The sequence below is a fragment of the Tympanuchus pallidicinctus genome, unplaced genomic scaffold (genome assembly GCF_026119805.1).
Source record: "Tympanuchus pallidicinctus isolate F22 unplaced genomic scaffold, pur_lepc_1.0 scaffold10, whole genome shotgun sequence".
Taxonomy (NCBI): Eukaryota; Metazoa; Chordata; class Aves; order Galliformes; family Phasianidae; genus Tympanuchus; species Tympanuchus pallidicinctus.
In genome coordinates, this window is record NW_026294619.1 from 5,631,551 (window position 1) to 5,658,082 (window position 26,532).

The window sequence follows — 26,532 nt, forward strand, 5'->3', positions numbered from 1 at the left end:
TCTCTGCTGTCTGCACTGGAGGCCTTCTGGGTTTCCTTGTGCTGTCCTCAGGTTACTCAGTGATCTCTTATGTACTCAGGATCCTGCATGATGGAGCACTAAAAATGAGTTAGTTTTGGCTTGCTGGAAAGCTGACTGGCAGTACAAGCTGCAAGTGAGCTCTCTGTGAGAACCATGTTTGAGCTTTGAGAGCTACTTGTTTTCTGATTGCTTATGTTGCAAAAGTGGTTAAGCAGCTGTTGCCTCTGAGCGCAGAGATGAGGTGGGAGAGCTGGTAAAGGAAGGATGTTCATGAGACCATTTCCTTATCAGTTTGGTTTGTGTCCTAATAGAAAGTCTAGTCTAGCTTTGAGTTGTGGGGTCACTTATCTGTTTTCTTGGAAGGCTGTAGCACAGCCAATACTAGGAAGTCTTTTCCCCAGCTCTTAGCATCTTCTTTCATGGGAATTTAGGAGGAAGGAGCAATGAGGTGATATTTCTGGTAATACGTTGTATTTAATTTTTTAATGATGATTATTCCCTCACATCTCCTTAGAATGAATACCATGACATCAGCGCTGAGCAGAAATTCTTGAAGAAGCTTATAGACAAGAACTTTGTGGTCAATTTGACGTGAAAGCTGGATGGAAAATATGAAGAATAATCACTATTTTCAAGATTTCAAAATGTTTTATTTTTTGTATGACATTTTTATTTTTTAAGTGCAACATAACTGTTTACTGTTGAAAAACAGCACGGAAACCTCATAAGGCAGAAGCTTCTTCTAAGCCAGAGGATAATGGACTATTCCAAGCTGAGCTAACTGAATTTCTGTGAAGCTATTTAATGGGAAAAACACAAAACTTTCAGCTGAAAGTATCAGGGATGTATAAAAATGTGATTCACATTACTTATTTATCAGCAAGAACTTTTTTCCAAATGGTTACTTCTCTGGAATACCTTCTTTTCTAATGTCCTCCAAAAGGATTACACTGTTAAGAGACTGAGACAACTGTTCAAGTAGTGGGTGGATGTCAATGCTTGAATCTTGTAATACGAAAGTGGCTTTACAAGCGATGCCTTTAAGTCATTACTGTGTGTTTGGGAGAAGGGGAAACATGCACACGTACAGATTTCAATCTGCCCTCCTCCTGAGCAGAGGACATCCATCTTCTGTGAAGAAGCCACAACCTGCACTGGTCATCAACTCTGAACTGCTGTCTGTGTGTGCCAAAGGTGAAGACCCTTTGGTCTGTTTACTGGAGATGCTGGCGTTGACAATGCTCATGTTGTACCAGTTTATGGAAAAAAACATATGACCTGTGCTGTGCTTCCAATAAATTTTACAGTTTTTGACTTCTCTTAGAATAGAGGGAGTTTGAAGATGAAGCTTTGTCTCGACTGCTTGTGTCTCTTGCTTCCCCCAAATGACAACAGGAATGTGAGCTCAGACAGAGATGTTCACACTTGAGTTTAACCTTAGAGGCACAGGTTTTTGGATTTCCAGACTTCAGGATAATCTAGTATGTCTTTCTGTTCTCCTGCAAGAATGACAATATATTTTTCCAACTGTAATCCTCTTTCTCGCATGCTGCAAAGCATTTACAACTCTGACATGCGTAAGTACGAACAATAAATGTTCCTGTCTTCGGCAGCAGAATGTACTGGACACTGTAAGACTGCATCAGCTGAATTACTGTTTGGCTACCGTTTACATCTCTCGAGGTTTAAATGATGTGGCTGAGCTAAATCAGTGGGCATTTGCATGGGAATTTAATGGAAACATTTATTGGGAAGATTGTGTTTCCTGTATTGATTTGTTTCAGTCACCCTACCAAATAAGTTATATTTGCCTGGGAATGTACTTGACAACTTTTAAAATGAAAGAACAAGTAGAATTCCATTCTAAATCTTTCACAGGATCTATTTATATATCTTTTTATAGAGTCAGGCTTTTTTGGGAAGATCTTTATATTTATCTACTGATCATACCTGAAGAAAACACTAAAATCTGTTTCAAAAAAGTCTTCGAAGTGGATAGAAAAAATTTGTTGCTTTTTAATAAAAAGACACAAAGATGTAGTACATCTGGAACCAGTGCAAGCAATTACAATATGATCTCAAGCCTCTAGCAGGTCATGAGCACAGTGTTGTCTTTTTCAGGAGCTGAGCATTACAAGAGTACTGATCCCAGTTCCTTTGCTGCAGCAGTGTAGAGGAGTAAGCACTGGAGTGACCAAAGAGCCATCATATCTTTTTCTTATTTCTCTTGCAGAGTGCAATTGGTGATTAAAAAAAATCCTGATAGCTTCTTTAGCTCCTTGGCTCTGCCACTTGGCAGCTGCTGAGTGCAGTGTGACTTTGGAGGCAAGCCACTGCCAAAGAAAAGGTGGCTTGTGCTGTTGTACGCTGTTTTTACCTAGTGACTCCTGGCTTCTGTTCAATTTCAAGCAAATGGGACATATTTAAAATAACTGCAGATGTCATAAAAATGTGCATCCCAGTGTGGCACAAGGAGGTGGTAGTTCAGCCATGATGGTGCTTCTGCATGGAGGGGCCCCTCAAACAGCTGTGTGCAGGTGGCAGCAGGGGCAGAAGGAGCATGCTGGAGGATCAGGTCACGTACCTGTGCTGCAGGAGTGGAGGAAACCAGAAGTAATTGAAGGGAGTGTATAAGCAGGAGGGGGAATGGCTGTTTACAAGGGTGGATAGTGATAGGAAATGGGGGGAATGGTCTTAAACTGAGACAGGAAAGTTTAGGTTGGATATCGGGAGGAAGTTTTTCACTCAGAGGGTGGTGAGGCACTGAACAGGTTGCCCAAGGAGGCTGTGGATGCCCCATCCCTGGAGGCATTCAAGGCCAGGCTGGATGTGGCTCTGGGCAGCCTGGGCTGGTGGATGGCAACCCTGCACATAGCAGGGGGGGTGAAACCAGATGATCATTGTGGTCCTTTTCAACCCAGGCCATTCTGTGATTCTGTGATAAAGTAGCAGAAGTGGTCTTACTTAAAAATCTGAACAGAAAAAGGTGGAGTTCTGCACCAGAAAACAGTGACGCTACCTTTAGCTCTGTCAGCATCTATGCCTCATGTTTACCTCAGTCACTTAGAAAGTGTTCATGACTATGCAGCACCAGCCCTGCACTGATTCAGACTACTGACGGCAAATCCACAAGAAAACAAAAGGGCAAGGAAAGGTGTTTCGTGCAGCTGGCAGTGCTGAGCTTTCTTTGCACAGAAGTCCTTGTAGGAGTCTCACTATGCTGAGGACAGACAAAATAACTGGTAAAAAGGACTTCGTGGCAAACAGATGGTGTCCCCAAATTCCTTTTTTACTTACAGTAGTCTCCTTTATTCTCATTTTTAATCACATCACTGTTATGGTCTCAGCTTCTTTTCTGACATTGGATATTGTAAATGTGCTCAAAATGCTGCCTGCAGGCATTTATCCCTATCAGCTGCTGTTTTTTTATTTCTCCTCCGTGAGTCTTCCCTTGTTCATGACTTTCTCCTTCCGATAATTAGGCAGTACTCCTGTGCATGCTTTCTGCCCACATCTCTCTCTCCTGCAGGAACACTGATTCCGTATGGGCTGAGGCTGCTGTCGTGGCAGGCGGACTCTGCCATATTCAGAGCCAGACCTGTTTGCTTGGGCATGAAGCAAGATTTGATAGTATTGATAAACAGTAGGCACTGGTTTTTTTGAAAAAGGACAGCTGGCAGTCCAGCAGCTTTTATCTTCAGCAATTAGCAGTGTGTTAATTGGTTTTAATTGGTTTTCTCCCTTAAATGTTTTAGAAGGGTTCTGTGTATACTGGCCCTGCTTTGTCAGTGTCATGCCACCTCACATGGCCACTTCTGCTGTTCTGCCTTGAGAACAGACTTCTGTGTGGACTTCTTGAGGGCAGGAATTAATGTATTTACTTGGTCAATAATGTCTGCAGATTGTGGTGCCTATTATATCTGGGTCACGTTTTCAATGGTAGCATGTAATATCAAAGGTTGGCCTTAGGGCTTTAAAATTTTATTATATAATAACAGAAGGGCTACAATGCATACCTCAAATACTTCTTATTTTTTGCCTTTCCAAAGGCAAGGTTTCTGCACTGAAATTTTCCTTTGAAAGCTGCCCATTACTTTGATTACATCATCAGTGGAGAAGCTGTCAAATTGTGAATCCCAAGGTGCTCAACCCCTATTTTTGTGTCTGTAGTAGCGTGTCTCCACAGGTATGAGTACCCCGTGAAGTTTCTTTCTGAATCTATTGCAAAGTCAGATGGTTTCACCACTGCTTCTTCTCTTCCTCTTCCCCAGCAGTGGACTGAAGCTCACACCAGCAGCATCTTGCAGCAGAGATGCTCCTGTGTTTTATCTGCTAGCCCTACAAAATGCTGCACCGTTATAAAGACCTCACTCTGAAGTACCGAAGTACACACAAGTAGCAAGCTGGATAACATCCATCAGCCCAAGTTCTGTTTGGCCCAGACCCTTAGGGAGCCTGTTTGTTTTTGCCAGTATCTTTACTGTAATAATTAAAGGAAATACTGAGTTACTAGATAAGGAAGGTCACAAATTACTGCACTGAATATGAACTGGACAGTGCCTAACAGATTCAGCTAAATCATATTTTTTACGGCTGCTTGTTGAGAACAACACAGAATCACAGCTTTTGTGTTTATTGATCAGTGAGTGTATGGTACCTCTTGTTTCCTGTGCCAGGATTCTTTTTTAGCAGTGCAGGTAATAAAGTACTGTCACTTTTAAGCGGAGCCTGATCTTAAGACCATGCAAAGCTCAACGTCTGTTTCTGATATAGATTAGTACTTCATTATTTTATTTGCAATTTGTCTCAAGTTTATGTGCCTTTAAAGTGTCAACTGTGTTTTGAAGGCTTTCTTATGGATGTTTCAAGTGAAATTTTGAATGCTACGGATGGAAAGCAATTATTTATCTGTGAATAAATGGTGTTAAGATGTTACTTTCAAGTTGTTTTTTTTTTTTTTTTTTTTTTTTTGGCAAGGTCTATGCTGTTTATGCCCAATCCCATTATTAGCTCTGTGTAAAGCAAATACAGCCTTCTCAGATGTGGTATCATGTTTCAGAACAAACCTTTGTGGTTAGAAGGGCAAACAGAGCTTAAAATGCTTGAGCCTTGGTTACACCAAGCTGTGCTGCAGGTAGAAATATTGCTCTGGGCTGATTAACAGCAAAACTGGACATGGTATTAGTGGGTAAGATCAAGACAAACATCCTCTTGAAACTGCTTCATGGCTTTCTGATCTTATCTTACTTGGTTCTTTCAGGAGAATGCTAAAATGAAAGACAGTTAACTAAGAAGATGGTGTCTGATGAAAGACACGGGGTACTAGGAAGGGATTGGAAGGGATTGGGTACTGATTGCAATGTTCCACTCCTTTTTTTTTCCCTCCCCTGCTATGCCAGCATCTTCAGGGCGGTTCAAAAAGCAGTTTCCTGCCACAAGTGGTGGGTATTTAGCGTATTCATGTTGGTAGTGCCCTTTAAGGATGGAGGAAATGCTCGTCGTTGAAGCGAGGTTGAGACGGCACACCCTGGGCTGTAACTTACTCTCTGTAGTGGAACTGCAGTTTATCACTGAACTAGGTCAGTGAGAAATTAGTTGCCACTTTCGCACCAGCTTGTTGCCATGGGTGAGCAACAGGATGAGGGGACGCGGATGGAGTGTGAAAAGTTGTTTCCACACCGTAGGAATGTAGCACACGTCTCTTAGCCTGGCATCCCACAGCCAACGTTGACTTTTTGGCTGAGTACAGCACCTACCAGCCCATCCCACATATATCCAATCTCTCAGCTCCCCTCCTTTCTTACCCCTGTGCCTTTTTCAGTGGCAGACCTTCACGGTGCTGTCCCACTCTAACCTTGCTGTGAGCTGAGCCAGCCATGCCACCACAGGGGAGCTGGAGGAAATCAGTCCTTGTGGCCTGGTACATGAAGTTGATGGGTTGAACGTTCCTTCTAACGACTTTGTTTAATGAAGAGAGGATCCATTTTTCTTTTTCTTTCTTTTTTTTTTTTTTAAAGATATTTAATAAGATATTTTTTTTTTCAAATCAGTACAAAAATTTTAAATACAAAATTATTTGCTTTTGACATATCTCATATATTCTGGAAACATACCAAAGTCACCAGTGGCTGGTAAGCTGTCCGTCTGTTCCTGCCAACGTTCCATAAAATTTCTGAGATAAAGCACCACATTATATCACTGGAGTCCTTAGTCAATGTCAGACTGCATTAAACTCTGTATTTAAATAACAGTAATGCCAGTTAAATCCAATTTTAGTTCTGCATGAAAAATCTAGTTCATTTTTGAATCAAAAGCAGTAGCGTTAGCTAAGACATGGAAGAAGTGAGGAGCAACTCTTTCAACTAACGTGTGTGATGTGCAGCACTGTACAGGGAAACACAGAGAAGGACACTGTCGTTTTTTAAATTACTACACTTGAGGTGAGATTAGCACCATTGATGAACAGACAGTTCTTGCATAAAAGTCGCTTTTCCCAGATACAGAAAAGATTTGAGGCCTGCAGATTCTCCTAGACAATTGGTAACATATAAATAGGGATTGGAAATCAGCCGTTAGATAAAACGAAATTCACGGATGGATTTGTGTGATCAGCATTGCGGGTAAGGTTACTGGTTGATCTCAGGCGATGAGTGAGTTAGTTAGCAAACAGAGCTACTTCTGCTTTGCCTAGTCATGGAAGAGTAAACTGATTCCATTTTGGCTGAGAGGCAGAATATGTGTGTCCTTTTGCAAACTGGACAGACTGCAGGTTTTTAGCACGAATATGGGAATCCATGCTAATTTATACCACCCTGCTGCATTGCCATGTGTCGGCTGAGATGTCTTAATCACGTGGCATAATGCAAACAGTGAAGTCCTTACATTTGCTCTGATCTACCGCATCTGCTTCAACAGTGCGAGTACAGATGGAGGCTTTTTGAAGGTGTTGTGGTGTTTGGGGGTGAACCCAGTGCCTGCTGGAGTAAAGCGGTGTGCTGAATCCAGAGACCTCTGGAGAAAGCTCTCAGGGAACGGTTCTGCTGTCAGTATTCCTTTTCCATAATAAACAAATTGCTTAGGAAGAACAAAAACGAACCTGTAGGTATATCTTACATAAAGGGAAGAGAAGGAAAGCTCTCCAGTAAGAGAACCTCCGCTTGTCAGGCAGCCCTGCTGTTGAAAAAACCCCACCACCACCAAAATCCCCCCAAACAAATAAAAAGCCACTCATTTTTTTCCATGTAATTGGAGACTGACCTTCAGTCACTGTTTTTCATCTCATAACTGTGATCAATGCATCAGTCAAATACACAGCAGGAGTGAGTGACAAAAACTGATTTGAACCTTAATACTGCATTATTGTGATGAAATGAAGCACGGCATCACAGAAATATATAATGTACAGCTAATATGTCCCCCTTGGGTACGAAACAACTGTTTATGAACCTGATACACGCCTTTAAATATGTTCACCACGCTTTTTTTTTTTTTTTTTTATATCTAGCTGTGCATGTTAAACTTTGTATTTTCTTTTTAACAGAATGGTCCAAAACGGTCATTAAATGCATCTTTTGTGGTATAAGAGTTCGAAGCAGAGAAGAAAGGTTTAGATTTGTGAATGTGAGTGTGTGTGTGTGTGTGTGTGTGTATGTGTATGTCTGGTTTTTGTTTTACATGGGATACAATAAATATCCTGAAAAAGATGAGTGAACGTATTGCCCAGCATAGAGTCCTGCTGCCTGCTCGGATGGCATCTGAACATAAACCTTGTCTCCATGCATCAGCTGAACAACAGCACTCCCAGAGGCTTGGTCCAGGAAGCCCTTCTTGTACTCATCGTAGGTGTACATCAGTGGCTCGTTGTTCTTGAACAGAGCTACCCAGACGCTAGCACCTTTACAGTGAACATGGTAGGCAAAGTAGTAGATCCCGGGGATCTCACAGGTAAAGATCCCTGTTGCAGGGTTGTAGTTTTGACGGCCGTTGTAGAGGAGCTTGTCAAACTTCACGGGCACACCGACCCGAGGGAAGGGAGTGAGGAGCTCTGCTGTGAACGCAGGCATCTCGTAGACAGCGCCGCCGGCCTTGCCCTTCTTGCCTGCATAGCCGTAAGGGGGCTTGAGGCCATCTATCCCTGGCCCTACCTCGGGCAGGTACTGTCCCGCAGCCGGTGGAGTCGGGGGGATGATTACTGGGGGTCCAGGTGGCCCAGGGGGACCGGGAGGCCCCTGGAGACCCGGCTGGCCAGGGGGACCAAGTGCCCCAGGCTTCCCTGGAGGGCCTTGCAGCCCTGCAGCTCCAGGTTTTCCCACGCCAGGAAAGCCAGGAGGACCGGGTTGGCCAGGCTCCCCCTTGGCCCCTGGCAGCCCTGGGGGGCCGATAGGGCCACTGGGCCCTGCGATGCCTGGGATGCCTGAGGGGCCCTGAAGGCCTTGGGCACCAGGCAGCCCCGGCTCACCCTTCGGCCCCACCAGCCCCGGGACACCTGGTAGCCCCGGCAAGCCCTTGTGCCCTGCTTCTCCCTTGGGCCCAGTGGGGCCTGGCAGCCCCCTCAGCCCTGGAGCTCCCACTTCCCCAGGAAAGCCTGGCTTCCCTGGGAACCCCTGCAGGCCTGGTTCGCCTTTGGGGCCCACCGGTCCTGGTGGCCCCACAGCGCCGCCTTCTCCTTTGGGTCCTGGGAAACCAACAGCACCTGGGGGGCCCATGATGCCTGGCAGGCCTGGTTGGCCAGGCTCCCCTGGTGGCCCCCCCATGCCCGGCGGCCCTGCATGGCCTTTCTCCCCCTTGGGCCCCAGAGGACCAGGCAGGCCACCTACCCCACGCTCACCTTTGGGGCCTGGAAAGCCTGGCTTACCAACCCCAGGGAGACCTGGAGGGCCTGGCAAGCCTGGCAAGCCTTGCTCCCCTTTGCCACCTGGGAAACCTGGCTGACCAGGGATGCCATCTTGGCCGGGTTTGCCAACACCAGGCAGGCCAGGAGGTCCTTGCATCCCAGGGACACCCGGAGGCCCCTGCAGCCCCAGCTCACCTGGGGGACCAGGCTTGCCCACAGGGCCCTGAGGGCCAGGGAACCCCACCATACCTGGCTTCCCCACCCCTGGCAGACCCACAGGGCCGGGGGGACCAGGCAGCCCAGGTGGGCCCTTCAGCCCTGGCAAACCCGGGATCCCAACACCCTTCTCCCCTTTTGGACCAGGGATCCCAGGGACCCCTGGGGGACCTTTCATCCCAGGTTCACCCTTTGGTCCTGGCTGTCCCTGCAGCCCCGGAGCACCCGCTTTCCCTATTCCTGGGAGTCCATGAGGTCCCGGTGGTCCCTGTGGCCCCGGTATTCCCATGGGCCCAACCTCTCCTTTCGGCCCCATCTCCCCTCTTGGTCCAGGTGGTCCCATCACCCCTGGCTTCCCAGGCATCCCTGGCAAACCCGGCTTCCCAATTCCTGGATATCCTTGCGGACCCGGTTTTCCTTTGGCTCCTGGCACTCCATGACCTGGTAATCCTGGTGGCCCTGGTGGTCCTCTTGGTCCAGGCTCACCAGGGGGGCCTTGCTCACCCCTTAAGCTGCGCATGGGTATTTCTGTGTAGGAGAAGAAAGAAAAAGGAAAAGGAAAAGGTAGGAGTGTGAATTGTATGAATCGAATGACGGTTGTACGATGTACAATTCACAACTCTTGAAAAACACAAAGGCAATTTTGAACTGAGCGTGCTTCATATGGTACCTCTTGGTTTTGTGGTAGCTGGAAGAGTCCAAAAAATTACTGGCTGATGTTTGCAATTAAGAAGATGTTCTTGCTGTTTTGCTTACTTCCAACTTGTGTTTCTGTTTATATGAAAGAATTGTTTTGCATCCTCTCTGTTTGCTTTTTTTTTCTTTTCACATAAGAGCCATTTAATAGCATTTTCCATGTGTACAATATTAAGCAGAGAAATCTGACTTTTCTCCTTTATTACTGTAGACTAACTTGTGAGTAACTAACTTTCAGAAGGACACAGAAGCTGTGTGGTGTGATTGTGTAGTAGGAGTAGTTTTGGCATCAGAGTACTGTTGCAGGGAGGGCTTACATTAGCAAGATTAATACAATAAAGTTGTATCAGTAAGAAATTTATGTGTTGGTATGACTGCCAACACCAAGGCTTTAGCTTCCTTTAAGATATTGCTGGAAACCTGCAGCCTCACTCAGCGTTGCTAAGCTCTCAAAAGTTTTTGGCATAGATACGGCTAATTAGAGCTCCCTCGAAACACTTCATAAAATGTTTTCTATTATCCCAAACCACGTTTTTATTTGTGTATGTGATCATGCAGCATTTCAGGTGAAGGTGGTGCCACATGGGAACAGTTGTGCTGGGATCTGGTTGCTTTTTTGTTCTGTAACGTGAGAAGAATAATGTGAGAATATAAAGTGAGAGTTTGAGGTTCAATGAAAGAAGAAGTTTCGGGGCAAGAGATCTAACTGTTCTTTAGGAGGGGAAAACCCTCTCTCTGCATGTTTTGCGTTTTATGCGCACAGAAAATGTCCTTTGCTCACAAGACGGTTTGGTTTTACCGCAGAGAGTTATTCTTGTTCAGATACTCCAGAAATAGACCCTGAAATCCTCCCTCTGCCACTGAAGCCAGTGGAGACTGTGGTTACTCTGAACTTTTAAAACACAAAGCATTAACCAGCTGAGGTCGCACAGACACATGCTGTCTCCAAAAGGGTTGTGTGGGCATTGCTAGTTTGGATGTTTTTTGTTGCTTTCGTAAGTATCCTCATATTTTCCAAACTTTCTTTACTGAATACTGAAAACACTTGTAGGTGCAGGACTGTGTAGTAAGTCCTGTGTGTTCAGCACTTCAGTCCCATAGATAATCAACAGAAAGATGACTTAGAGAATCAAAAAAGCAAATGTATGCCACATCCAGCTGACAGCAGCCCACTCACCCAGGGGCAAACACTGATGTGCGGAGTGTGACAGGGCCAGGCTGATGAGGGACCTGCCTACCTTTTTCTTTCTTGGCACCCATGTCTTTGCCAAGCATTGGCACCTGGGGAACCTCCTTCATGTACTGAGGCAGGTGGGGGTACTCCTTGCCATACTGCATGTGGGGCACCTCCTTGCCCATGTGCTGCATTGGGATGCCTTCCTTGCCCAGCGGCATGTGAGGTACTTGTTGTCCGAGGGCTTGGTACTGGGGCACCTGGGGCGGCAGCTGCTTGATTCCATAGTAGACACCACCATGAGTGGACTTTACCAGCTGCAGGGAAATAGCAAGAGCCACTGCCAACAGCTGTGTGGGAATGAGCAGCACGGCCATCACCTGTGGGAAAACAGAAAAAATCAGTTGGCAGAGATTGTTTTCAGCTGTTATGAAGGCTTTGGACCATGTACTGACATCTTGCTTAATTCTCACATTTTGCTCCTGCTCTGAGTTCTCTGTTAATTTGCATTTGGAGAAGAGCCTGCTCTTTTTGTAGAACATTATCCTTCACTTCCTCTGAAATCTAATCTTTCAGTGGTGATTAATATGTCATTATTACTGAGGAGGGGTAATTTAAAACTGTGTAGGAAACAAGGATGTAATCATCAGTTGGATGTATGACAGGAGAGAAATGGATGTTGTGTATCTTGACTTTAGCAAGGTCTGGCACCGTCTCCTGCAACATCTTTGTAATGAGACTTAGAAAATGCGGGATAGATGAGTGGACAGTGAGGTGAATTGAGAAGTGTCTGACTGGCAGTGCTCACAGGGCTGTCAGTGGCGCATAGTCTGGTTGGAGGCCTATAACTAGCAGTGTTTCCCAGGGGTCAGCGTTGAGTCTGGTATTGTTCAACATCTTCATAAGCAATCTGAATGAACGGATGAAGTCTGACAAGTTTGCTGTTTATATAAAGCTTGGAGGAGCGGCTGACACACCAGAAGGCTGTGCTGCCATTCAACAAGACCTGGACGCGCTGGAGAGTTGGGCAGAGAGGAACCTAATGAGATTCAACAAGACAAGTGTAGTCTTGCACCTGTGGAGGAATAACTGCATGCATCTGTACAAGTTAGGGGCTGATGGGCTGAAGAGAAGCTTTGCCAAGAAGGACCTGGAGGTCCTGGCTGACAACAGGTTGGTCATGAGCCAGCAGTGTGACCTTGTAGTCAAGAAGGCCAATGGTATCCTGAGATGCATTACATGAGTGTGGCCACCAGGTTGAAGGAGGTGATCCTCCCCCTCTGTTCTGCCCTGGTAAGGCCACATCCTGGAGTACTGTGTCCAGTTCTGGGCTCCTTGTTTTAAGAAAGACAGGAATCTCATAGAAAGAGTTCAGTGGAGGGTAACAGAGATGATGAGGGACCTGGAGCATCTCACTTATGAGGAAACACTGAGAGACCTGGGACTCTTCTGTCTGGAGAAGGTGGAGAGGGTATCTCAGCACTGTAAGTGCAGGAGTCAAATGGATGAGGCCAGGCTTTTTTCATTGGTGCCCAGTGGCAGGACAAGGAGCAACAGTGCAACTGGAACTCGGGAAGTTCCATACAAACACTGGGAAGGACTTCTGTACTGTGAAGGTGACAGAGCATTGGCACAGGCTGCCAGAGAGATGGCGGAGTCTCTTCTGGAGATATTCTAGCCCTGTCTGGACACTTTGCTGTGCATCCTGCACAGGTACAGCCTGTAGGATGCACAGGATGTAGGCAACCTGCTTTAGCAACGGGATTGGACTCAGTAACCTCTAGAAGACCCTTCCAACTCCTATGACTGTGAGTTGTGATTCTGCCATTTCCCTATTTCTGCTCTTCAGGAGGCTTTTCTTTCTGTCGATGTTGACACTGCTGTCATTAAAACAACCAGCAGAACGTTAATATTTTCAGTAACGATCCTGAACAGGCAAAGCAAGCCACGGAAGTCAGAATGGAGGGCAAACAAGCCGAAGAAGAAGCGAAGTACAGGCGAACTAACGCTAGGTGGAGCGGGCGTCTCGCGGCTGCCCTCCGCGCTCTCTTCCCGCGCAGCAACGGTCGCGTGGCGAGGAAAGGGGAGCGCGGAGGCTTTGGGGTTGTGGTGCAGCTCAGTCCCAGGCGCCGTGCCGGCAGCTGAATGCTTTGGCCATGGGGCTTAGGCCGCGTGCAAGCCGAGCATGCACCGGGGAAGCGGCTGCGGCTCGTCTGGTAGCTTGAGCTGCACCCGTGGCCCAGAGAGACGTTCTTGGGGTAACGCCGGCTCAGAGTGCAGGGAGCACTCCGTGTTGCTGGAGAGCTGTGTCGAGGTCTGCTCTACTCGTGTGATGGGAAAATCGCCATGCGAGCTTTTGAAGAAAAGCAGTACAAGGTGCGGGATAATTTGAGACTGTTGTTGAAACCTGCAAGTATGAAGGGCAGGGCGGACTTGGAAGAAGGAGGTTATTAAATTAGTGTTTTGGCTACTTTGCTGCTCTGGTGGCCAATTTTTTTTATTTCTTTCAAAAAAAAAAAAAAAAAAAAAAAAAAGATGGTGGAATCAGTGGAGAGGGAAATAGGTAAAATTCCTTTGGACTTAATTTTTCTTTTTGTTCTTATTGCAAGATGTGGTTTTGGTGTGCAAGCGGGAGCCATTTGAAATAACTGAAGTAAATTCTTATGGGGAGGCACCAGTCCACAGTGTAGAGGGAACTGAACCTCTCTGCTTGCCATACCTGGCCACACCAGACCTCTCGCAGTGCACCTGCAGGCATGACTATGCACACACGAGGTGCTTTTATGTGCCCGCGTGCGTGGAAATTCTGAGGGCAATCCAGACAGAGCTTTGAGGGATAGGAAGGCTCCAGAAATGAGGTGACCTCATTACATCTGTGTTTCCTTTCAAGTTTTTTTGACTCATCGTAACCAAAACAGCGTGGCTTGGAAATGACAGATTGTTTCTTATCTATTGACTTTGGCTGGGGCCAGTGGCTGTGGAGTGGAAAGTATGGGGTGTATTTACTGAGTGACCTTGGGCCCAATGGGCCTTGGCTGACATTGCTGTGGGAGGAGGTCAGTGTCTCCTGGGCAGCCTCACGCATGCTGTTGGGGTCTTGGATCCACTGCAGGAACCTGGGAAGGGGCAGTGCTGGTTGATGGCCATGCAGCTCCCACAGGAGAAAGGGTCAGGCAAAATTAGCCTCGATGAGCATGATGAAGCCACGTGTTTGACTGCTACTGCAAAATGCCTCTCAGCTGCTAGGAAGCTATTAGAGTCTTTAAGTACCTAGAAGCTGCTGAAGACCTTGTCTTGGTTTTTAGGTAAGTGTGTAGATCCTAACTGTTGGTTAGGTCCATTGGAGCTTATGAATAGCAAAAGGAGATTTTGACAGCAGCAGCACAGTTTAAGGACAATATCAGAGACAGGAAGAGAAAAATGCATGCTGAAGATGCAGCCAAAGTGTAGGGTTCTCCACACCCTTCACCCATATCTCAGCAATTTTGGGATGACCTCCAAACACAGTATGATCCAATGTGCTTTCAAAATTATCTGTCAGCAGAGTGATAAGCTGACTTTGGAAAGGGATTTTCCTGGGCTAGTAGAATGTGTCTACATGTTTATGGCAAGTGAATCCGTGTGTGCATGTGCATTTAGAGAAGCCAAAGACTTGAAGTAAGCAAAAATTTGCCTAAACTGTTTGAATGTCTGAAGAAAGAGGGAGAAAAAGCTGCTGCGTCCCATGCACAGCCAAGCATATGTCTGCCTCTCTAACAGATGCAGTCAGGTACATCATTTTGCTCCTGTCATTCAGATTGTAAATATTTTGCTTTACCTAGGGTGGGGGCAAGCAACTGGAAGGCAAAGGAAAATTATCCCAAGCCACAATGTTTAACTACTTGTGTGTGAATGCATGTGGATCAATCTGTGGGTGAGGGAGTCCATGGAAAAAAAAATGCATTTTTATGGGCAAAGCTCAAGTGAGAACATTTCTCAATAATCTCTTTGGTAGAGCTTTTCTCCTGAGAAAGCTGGGGACCTCCCTTAGGCTGTTTGTGTTTGTCAGCAGAAACCGAAGACAAAACAAAATGTACCAGCACTCATAATTCTTATATTAGTGTGAAGAAATAATGGCTGTTTAGCCTAATTGGGTGAAGAATGTATGGAAAGAGTGATGCCCGTCTAGACTTGAAATCATAGGTGGTCTTGCAAAGAGTGGAAATCAGACCTTGATTAGACATTTGTTACAGGCAAATGACTGCTTTGCAATCAATTTTTGGGTTACATATAATTTACCAGTGTCTCATGATTTGTAGGACATTTGCCCAAAGGCTAGTTCTACTGGTTTAAATTGCCAAGATATTGCTTTTGAGCTGCTGGGTTTCTCAAAACTGCACGAGACATGAGGAGTGTATCACAGTGACCTGAACTCTTCTGCCCTCGGGTCCTTTCCGTGGGGGAGCTGCGGGGACCTGCTCCCCACTGCACCAAGGGCATGGGCTGGCCAGTGCTCAGATTGCCATGTGGACATGACTGCTGGAAAACTCACAAAGGAGGCGTCCTGATGTCTCTGCGTGGTTTGCACCCAGAGGAGAGCTATTAAAAATATTTGTTGCCAAAAAGCTACATTCTCCACAGTGTTTTTGGCTTGAGATCAAGAACGGTTAGGAACTTGTAGCTACTTTAGGATTATCCTTGATAACTTATCACATTACAAAATATTTACAGTGGTGTACTCAGGGATGGCTCCTGTCTTGGGAACTGAGAGTTCCAGTCCCACCTGGGGCCTCCTGAACCTCACTCAAGTCTCTCCCTGTCTACAGAGGAACTCAGGGACAGCAGAAAGCCACAGAAGCAGCCATTAACATGCTTCAGAGTGAGGAGTAGCACAGCTGTGTGGCAGGGTGCTGGCAGGTTCAGAGGCATGGCAGCCCTCCCCAAGGATCCCCCTGGCTCCCAGCTCAGAGACAGAGGTAAGTGGCAGCTGGTGCTGAGCCAAAAAGAGGCTCACTACAGGTGGTAGCCATTTGCTTTCTGTTTTCATTTCTGGTGTTACATTAGCAACAAAAAAACCTATACTGCTACCATGTTGTGTGACTTTGTTCCTTAAACCTCTGGGTTACACCTGTGAGCACGTGGATACCTCCACCTAGCTAGCTTTCTTCTGAGAAATGCATCACAAAATGACAAGGGCAGCCATCAGAGCTTTAGATAGGGTGATTGCTCAGTACCAGGGAGTGGCTGGGGTGACTGCCACTGGGAAATGCCTTTATTTATGAAGAGTCAAGTAAATGGGGTCCTCATTCTTGGAAGCATCATGGCAACCCATAAGTGATTTGAGCAGTGTCCTTCCTAGCACATTGATGTCTGCAGTTTTCAGACTTGATTTCAAAACCTAATCTCAGCTAAAATTAATCTGCATCATTAGTCCTTAATGCCTTTGAGGAGTAATTTGTCCATCACTGAATACTTTCTGAAGGGATTTGGGGATGCACTGTACTGCACAGAGGTTGAATTTTAGTGACGACTTGTATTTTCAGGGGCAGGAAAGACTGACAGCCTTCTGTTTGCCAAATAATTTTGTTTGCTTAGTGCTTAGGATGCCAGAATATGTGCTTTACCACTCGAAGGTGAAGCACTTCTCTGCCTTTCTGTGCCAAACAATGTTTAATGTCATTTGGACAGATGTTTTCACATTTGCAATCAAACTAATTAAGCCTCTAATTTAAAGTTTCTTTTTGAATGTTCAGTCACAACCCACACATAAACAGGAAGTAAGGGCAACAAAATGCAGCTTGGCACAAAAATTCCCCTCAAACCTCCAGAACATCAATTTAGACTCGCTCTACCAATTTAATCTTAAACCTTATTTTTGGCAATAGAGAGAATAAGGGAGGTGGGGAAGTGACCCCATGCATTGTGCTGCCAGGAGGAAATAGATCTTTTGTGCCAGGCTTGGAGTATCCTTCACCATTTTGCTTCTGACAATGCTTGGTGTTACTGGGGACAACGCCTGGTTCTTGTGGGTGAAGAGTTTACCTTGCTGAAGGGCCTGAGTACTCAGCAGGGAAGACCAATCATAGCAAACTGGTGTTTGTTGAATGTAGTACTGTATTTTTGTCCCCCTTGAGATTCCCCCACAAAGATACGGTGTGTTTATTTTTTGCCTCCCTCCTTTTCACTGCCCCCTCCGAGGAGTCAAAGTAGTGTTGAGTGTTTGTGCTCTGTTTGGGTAACTGAGAAACAGCTATTGTTCAGTACGTTCAAAATAAATTAAATCATTTTGCTGAAGGTCTGCGAACTGCAGCTGATTACCATGTGGTATTTAGTAAATCTAAGACAGTCATACCACAGATTGTCACAATAAACATTTTTAAATGCACACATGCATAAACTTGCTGTGAGTGGGGAATACTCAATACGTGGCAGATGCTATTTCTGTCTTTTTAAATCAAAATGATGCCTGAAGTTGCTTTCCTGGAGAAGCGTGAAAACATCTCAGTAAATGGCTTAATCTTAATAACAGATAATCATCTATAAGCTGCCTTTTGCTTCATGGCAATTACATGATCTTTTCTCTCAGTGCCTGGGGATATTTCCATTTATTCATTTGTAAATCCATTTCCAAAGATGAAGCAACCATTCTGCTCCAATCTTCTTCCAAGCAGATTTGTGCATGTGCTCAGCCTGGATAGTGAGCTGGCTGTCTGGATGGAAATGGCACCCTTTAAGTGACCCCTTTCCTACTTTCAAACGACTTACATTCATGTGTGTGTGTCTGTAGCTACATACATATTTGCCTACCTGCAGATAGTTCTATGTGCACTGTGTGTGAAAGCACGTCCTGTGATTGGAAGCAGCAGATGGGAAGGGGAAGCAAGGCCATGTAGACCTAACTGTACTGTCCTCAGTCTTCTCTGTGTACCTGGAGAGAGGACCAGCTTAGGGGAATGTTAGCATAACAGCATGTGACTGTAATTATGGGATTAGTATTAATTATGAGTTGGATTTAGCAAAGACCTGCCTTTGAATACATTTTCCTGCCGTGCATCATGTGCTTGAATCCTCTGTCTAATGCTCTCTTCTGGGCCATTTGCCTGCAGTCTTGGTCAGATGGCTTCGATGGAGACACCTTCAATGCTGGCCAGGCCATTGCCCCATAAGGCAGCCACACACACACAGTGATCAAATCCCAGTGCTGTCTGTGTGCTGATCAGCTCTGGTAACCTTCCTGGTGCAGTGCCCAACGTGGGCTGAATCTCACACCATAACTGGCTACAAAGCATTACTGGCCACAAAACAATCTGGCTTTTAAGCTGCTCTTGGTTTTACTCCTTCCCTCATGAGGTTGTGCTAATAACATGCAGGGAAAGTTCCCCAAATTGAGGTGATCTGCAAGGTGTTTCTTAGTATTTCAGTGTTTTAATACAAGACAGTCTCTCTAGCAGTCCTGCTGTAAACTGTACTCACTGTAAGAGGTGAAAGAGTTTTGCAGTTTGGTGCCTTTCTGTTCAGCCAGCTGCAGCTGATAGGGCTCCAACAGGTGCTCCAGCTGAGCTAACTGCAGATCTGATGCTAGTCCTGTTCTGAGGGCTAGTTCTGAAGTGAAGGGGTGAATTGCCCCATTGCATCAGGTGTGTGAGTAGGCAGAATGGAAGCAGGAGGCTGCTGCCAGCTCTGGCAATTAAACTGAACTAAATGTGACCTGAATCTTCACCCAAATATAAATGGCAAAGAGTTTCAGGGATATCTGCTGGTTTTACTCTCAGAGAACTTTTACTAATGGAAGTATTGTACTAAAAGTAGGAAAATCAAAATACATTCTTTGTGGAGGTGCATTGATTCCTAGAGAGGCCAGCAAGGCTCAGCTCAGGCCACATGCATATGTAACATAGATTGGTTCAAGATTTTCTCTCGTGACTCTGAGAAGACTGCTTAGAGGGGTAGCCTGTTACAAGCTGGCAGCTCTCAGTGCATTTAGGAAAGCCTGTCTGTATGTGTAAAAAATGGGGTGTGGTTTAGTCTCTGTTACCTGTGACAAAATGGGTTTCTTATAAGTTTAGACCTGTAACTCTCCTCCCCTTCTCTTTTTTGGTGTCGCACATTGATGCTGATTAAGTTTGAGTGTTTTTCAGTGGTCCAAATAGGAGTCATTAACCCCTAAAAAGGTGTCAACATCATGAAATCTCACTGAGTGTCTAATTCTGGGTACAATCTTTTTTGATTGAAGCCTTGAAGGCCAACTATATCCCAGGCTGTATCCCAGCAAGAAGAGGGAGGTGACTGTCCCCTTGTGCTCAGCTCTTGTGAGATCCCATCTGCAGTACTGCATCCAGGCTTGGGGCCTCCAGTACAGGAAGGGTGTGGAACTCTTAGGGCAGGTCCAGAGGAGGGCCACTAAGATGATCAGAGGACTGGAGCACCTCTCCTGTGAGGGAAGCTTGAGGGAAGTGGGATTGTTTAGCTTGGAAAAGGGAAGGCTTAGGGGAGACCTCATTGTGATCTTCCAGTACTTGAAGGGAGCGTATAAACAGGAGGGGGAATGGCTGTTTATGAGGGTAGATAACAACAGGATAAGAGGGAATGGTTTTAAACTGAGACAAGGGAGGTTTAGGTTAGATATTAGGAGGAAGTTTTTCACTCAGAGGGTGGTGATGCACTGAACAGGTTGCCCAGAGAGGCTGTGGATGCCCCATCCCTGGAGGCATTCAAGGCCAGGCTGGATGTGGCTCTGGGCAGACTGGTCTGGTGGTTGGCAACCCTGCACATAGCAGGGGGTTGAAACCAGATGATCACTGTGGACCTTTTCAATCCAGGCCATTCTATGACTCTTTATTACAGAGAAACTTCATTTGATGTGTCTCTTCCCACTGATTGTACAGTAGTCTTTGCAGCCTGCATTTACTATAACAGTTCTGGAGTTCTTGAACTCTAAAGTCAAAAATCTGTGCAGGACTGAAGTATTTGGCTTGATTCATCTGAAGCAATTTATTGTTCTCTGTGACTCCTGTTGCAATCCTGTGGCCTTACACTGCCTTCTTGCCATAAAATATGCTTGACTGCTCCTTTTGAAACTAACAGCGCGCAGCATTGCCTATTCACTTTCCCACTTTGATGGTATACAAAATCTGTTTTCTTAGCTTTTGCCCTCATGCTTTTCCATATTTTTTTCTTTCTAAGTAAATTCAGAAGGGTTTGGAGACTCCATTTTGGAGATGAATTGTTACCATTTGTAGTATTTCCCTTTGCTCTGCTTTGATAAGCTGTTATGGGAAAGATCAGCTCTTCTCCCCCCTTTTTTTTTGTTGTGTTCTGACTTTACAGCACTTTAGAACCCCACAGTCCCAGTCCAAGGGAGATATGAAAACATATATATGAAAGAAATGTCTGTAAAATATTTTTCTTGAAAAAAGCCTCCTTTCTGTTAGAGGATTTTTATTGGGAAGTTATTTGCCACTGAAAGATTCCTGCCCTTTGCCTACTTTCCCTACCTTTGCTTAAACAGTGGAAGTAATCTTGCCTTAGAAGGTTAAGCATACAAGAGTATGCCACTCAGATAAAAATCAGTGAAGGTTGTTTAAAAATTATTTAGCAACAAAAATTTCCCTATTTTATTGTCAAATGCTGCAGATATTGTCATAGTTGTTAGGACATGCTGATCTCAGTCATGACCTGACACTGCTTCATTCCCACAAATCAAACAGATGTTATTCCATAATCCTACTCCCTACATAAGCAAGTCTTATTTTCATTCTTATGTGTCTAGATGAAGGACTAAGATGACAATAACCACAGCTAAGCTCTCATTCAGTTGAAATGCTTTAAAAACTGGGCTGTTTATTCTCTTTCTTTTTTGTTTTAAACACTGTTTTTTGGGCCGAATGTGTGGGGTAACATAAAACTGGGAGTTGCTGGATGGTTGACTGGTGGATCTACCAGTGTAGATTCCTAACTTGGTTCCTAACGTGGTTCTCTGGATGCCAGCTCTATCAAAAGCTCTAACATACATCTCTGCACTGCCATCATGGCTGAACGACGCACTGGCCTTATGTTGCACCACAGGAGGTTCAGGTTGGATGTTAGGAAACATTTCTTCTCAGCAAGAGTGGTGAGGCATTGACACAGGCTGCCCAGGGAGACGGTGGAATCACCATCCCTGGAAATGTTCAGGAACCGTGTCGCTGTGGCACTGAGGGATGTGGTTAGTGGATATGGTGGGGATGGGCTGGTGACTAAACTTGATCTGCCTTAGCAGTCTTTTCTAACCTTAATGATTCTATGATTCTGTACATCCCTATTACCACTTCAAACAGATTTGCCTATAAGGGTCATCATCAAAAAACTATTAACCTGAGTTTTGAAACACTCAGCATAGGTTTGCTTCAGTGAATGTTGACTGTAAATGTTTATCAGGTCTGTCAAAAGAAAAATAATAGTTCTGAAAAACACATACACATGCAGAGCTCTCCTTCACCCCCGACAAATTTATTCTGGATCCATGAAAATATACATCTGTGCAAAATAAGGAATTAATCGACTTAGAGTCAGATTCTCTTCTCATGGAAACAAATATACTGTGTCCCCTCAACTTAAATTGCTTTGGATTTGACCCCTAAAATGCTACAAGATAGTATTTATTTCCTATATGCAATCCAGTGTGCTGTGGTTCAAAGGACTTGAAATTATTGTATCTATCACCTTGGAATAACCCAACCAAGAGCCAAGGGAGATCAAAGCCAAGCACTGGAGACTAAATACTATCACTTGCTTAAATCTCACAACTCTGCTCCAAGAGAAACAATACAGAATGTTCAGCATAACCGTTTGGACTCGTGATTGGTAACTGTGATACTAGTTAAAATGAAAGGTCATAAAAAATGTCTGCAATAGGAACTGGCACTTGCATTTCATGAGTACCATGGCCAGGATGGAGGACTGCACTGATGGTGGCAGGCTGAAGAACCTGATGCTACTAAACTTCTCCTCTGGAGCCAGTGGGGGCACCAGCCTCATGTTGGATGCTGACAGCATTACAAAGCAGAGGTGGGCTTGGAACTACACAGGAAAATAGGATTGAAGGGAGAAATTAAAGCCCTTTAGTCCATAGATAAAATTCAAATCTCTGATCAGAGACTGATTAGCTGTTGCCAAAGCTTCGAGACAAATTCTCTTGTGTCTTTGGTCCTCCGTGGCCTCCTGAACACCACTGCAGCTCACCATCACCTGCAGCTGGCTGGCTGGGTAGTGCCTCAGGGTAGAAAATGGGTTTGTTGGTGCCCTTTGTTGAAAGATAGAATTAAACCCCTCTGCTGCAGCCTGAGCAAGCGTGTGCTTGAGCTGCTGATGGCACCTCATGGTTTGAAGGAAAAATTTGGCATCCACTTTTGAAAGAGGATTATGGGCTATGCATATGGAGGGACTTGAGCCCATGTGCAACCTTCACCAGAAGGCTCCTAAAACCACGAGAGAGCTAGGATTTAGGATGAAGTGCAATCTTCAGCTTTTCCTATTTGGCTGGCTTAGGCAGCTCTTCAAACAGTGGCTTTTGTGAATCCCCCTCTGAGGCACTTAACTCCTTTTCGCACATGCACGGAGTCCAGGCATCTAATTCAGGCATGTGGACTCCATTACAGGGCCAGATGCAAACATCCCTTCGTGGATTAGGATCTGAAAGATTTTAAATCCCATGCTGTCCATCAACTAAGGCGTCTTTTTTCCCTGCCTGGTCCTCCTTTTGTTTTAAAATCTGGATTTTTTTTCAGGCAGATACCTATTTCTTTAATTCATCTTGTATATTATTTAAAGGAATGGTTAAAGCATGTGCTAGCTCTTCCGGGGGTGATGCAGTTAACATAACAAAGACTGACTACAGAAGATCTACAGTTACAGAAATCATTGCACCTCAGTAAAAATCCTATTCTTCCCCACAAACTTTTTCCATCAGACTCTTACTGCTGAGCACTGGAGCAAAAGATTCACAGCAACCTCCAGGCCATGGCTTAACCAAATCCAAAATAAGTCCAGTAGGCAAATATTTCACTTGCAGGGAGGCAGCATTGGTTCTCCAAACAACGGAGTGTGGCTGTCAGCAGTCTTACAGGGACAGCTGGTTTGTTTTTGACTGTGACATGGGGTATCCAGTCTAAGTTCGTTTTTTTTGCTAGGTTGAGAAACTTGGTCAGATTTTCAGATGATAGCAGAAATCATTAATAGAAATACTTCTAAGGTACTTTGTGGAAGACTCGTGTAACTGTACAAGAACAATAGGTGCTATGAAGTACATAATTGTAGTCCATAGGCTTGGAGTTCGGTTAGAGAGCTGCTTTCTTACGGCTGAGCTTTTTATCAAATTTACAAATTTTCCAATAAATTCAATAAAAGAATTGACAGGTTGGTTAGATCTTATGGGACTGAACTCAGCAGAACCATACTCACAGGCTGTGCTAATAGTTATCCAGGTACTGATGTTTCCCAAATATGTATTTGCAGCTTTGTGAACCCTAGAAACCTTTGGCAAGCAGCAGTACTTAAGTAGAGTGAAATCTGGCCTGTGTGTAGAGCAGCATTACTTTGTTGCTAAAGTAATACTGGATGGCAAAATGCTTTTAGCTGAGGCAACCCTTAGCAATGTCTGGGGATGAAAGTCCCTGCCTGTAAATGCACGTGTGTATGCATAAAGATGAAAAGCGGTTAGAACAATAATGCAACAACAACAACAACACTAATAATAATAATAATAATAATAATAATAAAACTAAACTAAACACCAGAACCTCCAAAGTCAGCTTTGCTAGTATTACTGCATCTGGTAGCATAACCATATTGCAGCACTGGCTGGCTGCAACCTGAAGAATGCCTGAAGGAAAGCTGGGCTGAGATCTGAGGAACAGAGGTGAAGTCATTTCTGAGCTCCTAGTGGTTTTGCTGAACTGTGCTTGCAGCTGAGGGGCAATCTAATCTCTTTCCTCTGAGAGCTCCTAGGTAGTGAGGGATTGCGGGCATCCCTATTTGCAGTGGATAGCTCTTTCTGTTTTCATCAGAGTTTTTTGAATGTAATGTTTTAGAGAGAGGATGGAAGGCAGAATTATAGTTTAGAGTTTTTCATCCCTTAAAACATTGTATGCAAAATGTACAAACTAGTGATAGAAGGCAATGCTGTTGCTTTTAAATGCAGATTTGGAAGGATCTGTAGAAGAAAGAAGTATGCTTCTCTTTTTCTTCTTTTTACCCTCAAGAGAAACCAGTCATCAAAATTGCCAAGAAAGTAAAGAAACGCATACACACAAAAACAGCCAAACAAAAGTCCCCCGGATTCAGCATGCAGTATCTCATATTTTTTGTCAGTTTTATTTTTGCCTATTTAGGCTCTGGACTTGATTTTCTCTTAATGTACGCTTGTACAAAACTCATAAATCACCTTTGGTAACTGCAGTTAACTTTTTCCCTGCCTCTCCTTTTCCCGAATTCCTTGTTTTATCTCTCTTTTATCTATGACTAATAGCTACACCTAGTTTCATCCTGACTTGTACTTGTATGTATTCCCCAAAGAAGGCAGTCTCCTAACACTGGTCAGTCAAAAATCATTTCCTTTTTTGATATAATATTAATGATTAGGTGCTGTTGGGCCTTCAGTTTGTAACAAAGTCCTTATCTTTATTAAATTTGACACTTACAATAAACTTGTCTTCAAAAGACTGAAACATGATAAATGATCCAGAGTGGAATTTGTGCTTTTTTCCTCTTCCTTCCACTTGCAGTAATCAGTATACTGAGACCACACAACACTATTCTACATTCACAGTATATTGATAAATGGCAGAAGAGAAGATAAACCTACTTATCTTTCCTTTGGAAATGCAAACTTATTAACACAGTATTGTTGAAGAACTTTCCTGGCTAGTAGTCCTGGCTTGTGTCTTATCAGTTCCCATGCATCAAGTACATTGGTAAATATGTATATGTATATATAAATACATATAAATGTGTGTTAAAAAAAAAGAGGAATAAGATTTCCTAGAGTTCAGTAATTTATGCCTCTACAACAGTAAAGCAAACCCCATATGATTTGTAACAGATTTTTCTCGAGTGACTTGATTAATCACTTCCATGTGGCAGCTAGCAACATTAGAAGCTTGTGAAATTCAGCAGCCAGGGAACTGGTCACTTGTGCAGATTGGCAAGTTGACATTTATAGACAACTCCATTATTTTTTTAATGTGAGCTATAACTTGTATCAAACTCGATAGTTTTTAGATATTTTCATATGGCCCTCAAACTATACACTTAAATACCCAGGCAGTTAGCCATGCATTTCACCATAGCTTGTCTTTCTTGATCAAGCAAAACTACGAGAGATTTGCTCAATTAGGAACTGAAGAATTTGGCTGTTTTACTAAATTCTTGGCAGTAGGCAAAATCTGGCCTTTCCAACAATAAGTGCCAGTGCAAAATATTTTGGCGAGGAACAAATGTTGAATTAGATCTACAAAATTCCCATTTTCAGGCAGTAAAATAGGAATCATTCTCGTTTAAATTAGCTAAAGGACTCCCAGACCCCAGTCTACTGTTGCGCAGTGAGCAGGTATCCACTTCTGGCCCTTGCTTTATGGTGGCATGTTGATTGCAGAGAGGTAATTCCTGCATACATGCAGAATAACCAACATCACTGAATCCAGATATTTCCCTAGATGAATTTACTGATAGTGATGATATTATGCCAATTACGATACTTAACTGAATCATGAATCATAGAATCATAGAACCAATCATAGAATCATAAAATCCTAGAATGGCCCTGGTTGGAAGGGACCTCATGGATCATCACCCCCTTCCCCCACCACAGACAGGGCCACCAAAATCCACATTTAATACTATACCAGGCTGCCCAGGGCCCCATCCAGCCTTGATGTTGGATCAACTGGATGTCACAGATGAACGTTATTTGCCTAGTGTCTCTGAGCTAAAAGAAAAACTTCATAAGATAGAAGAGTTGCAAGATAAGTGGAGGAAAGCCTTCCTTTTGATCTTCCTTCCTTCCTTCCTGTCTTCCTGTCTTTCTCTCTTTGTCTTTCTTTTTTAAGGAAGTGTTTTTTCTTCTTATCATTTGTTTCATCTATTCAAAACTATCCCAAAATCTTCCTGGAAACAGGGCTGAAGATGTCATGAGAACAGACATTATTTCACATATCTGGTATCTTTTACTATTATTATTATTTTTTGACTGGCAATGAAGATCCCCTTTAATTAAATGAAAGCAGTCTTTTAGTGTCTGTTGATGTACAATCCTACAGGCAGTAGGAGAAGGAGGGAACAAAATGTAAAGTAAACCTATAAATTCAATTAAAATGCATACTTATGTTCAGACTTGACTTTTGTTTTACAAGGAACTCCCTAGAAAACGAGTGCATGGATCCCATTTCCTGCAGGAGTTTGCTTAAAGCACTCATGGAACTGACGCACTGTACTTAAAGATTTCTAGCTTAGCAAGGAACAGGGCTGTAAATGTTCTGCCCGTATCATTCACCATGGCTTTGCTGATGCTGTCAGCCAGCCCACTTCATACCTGCGGATAGGACTACTTCTCTTTGGCCTGCTAGAGAGCTCTGCAGGC

The 26,532-nt window shown here is 44.3% G+C and overlaps 2 protein-coding genes across 10 annotated transcripts in view; one reads left to right on the top strand and one right to left on the bottom strand.

The window, feature by feature from the left end:
- Positions 1-4,956, top strand: part of ST3GAL6 (ST3 beta-galactoside alpha-2,3-sialyltransferase 6) — a 43,580-nt gene extending 38,624 nt beyond the window's left edge. For all 8 annotated transcript variants that reach the window (XR_008202051.1, XM_052665318.1, XM_052665293.1 and 5 more), the window contains one exon: positions 536-4,956. Coding sequence is in view for 7 of the 8 variants with exons in the window: in XM_052665318.1 (XP_052521278.1) it covers positions 536-616 (81 nt within the window). In the remaining variant the exon portion in view is untranslated. The remainder of the gene's footprint in view (positions 1-535) is intronic.
- Positions 4,957-6,238: 1,282 nt separating this feature from the next.
- COL8A1 (collagen type VIII alpha 1 chain) overlaps positions 6,239-26,532 on the bottom strand; it is an 86,103-nt gene continuing 65,809 nt past the window's right edge. For both annotated transcript variants that reach the window (XM_052665021.1, XM_052665013.1), the window contains 2 exons: positions 11,005-11,320; positions 6,239-9,598 (listed from right to left, as the gene is read on the bottom strand). In XM_052665021.1, the coding sequence (XP_052520981.1) occupies positions 7,692-9,598; positions 11,005-11,317 (2,220 nt within the window). In that variant the 5' untranslated portion in view covers positions 11,318-11,320 and the 3' untranslated portion in view covers positions 6,239-7,691. The remainder of the gene's footprint in view (positions 9,599-11,004; positions 11,321-26,532) is intronic.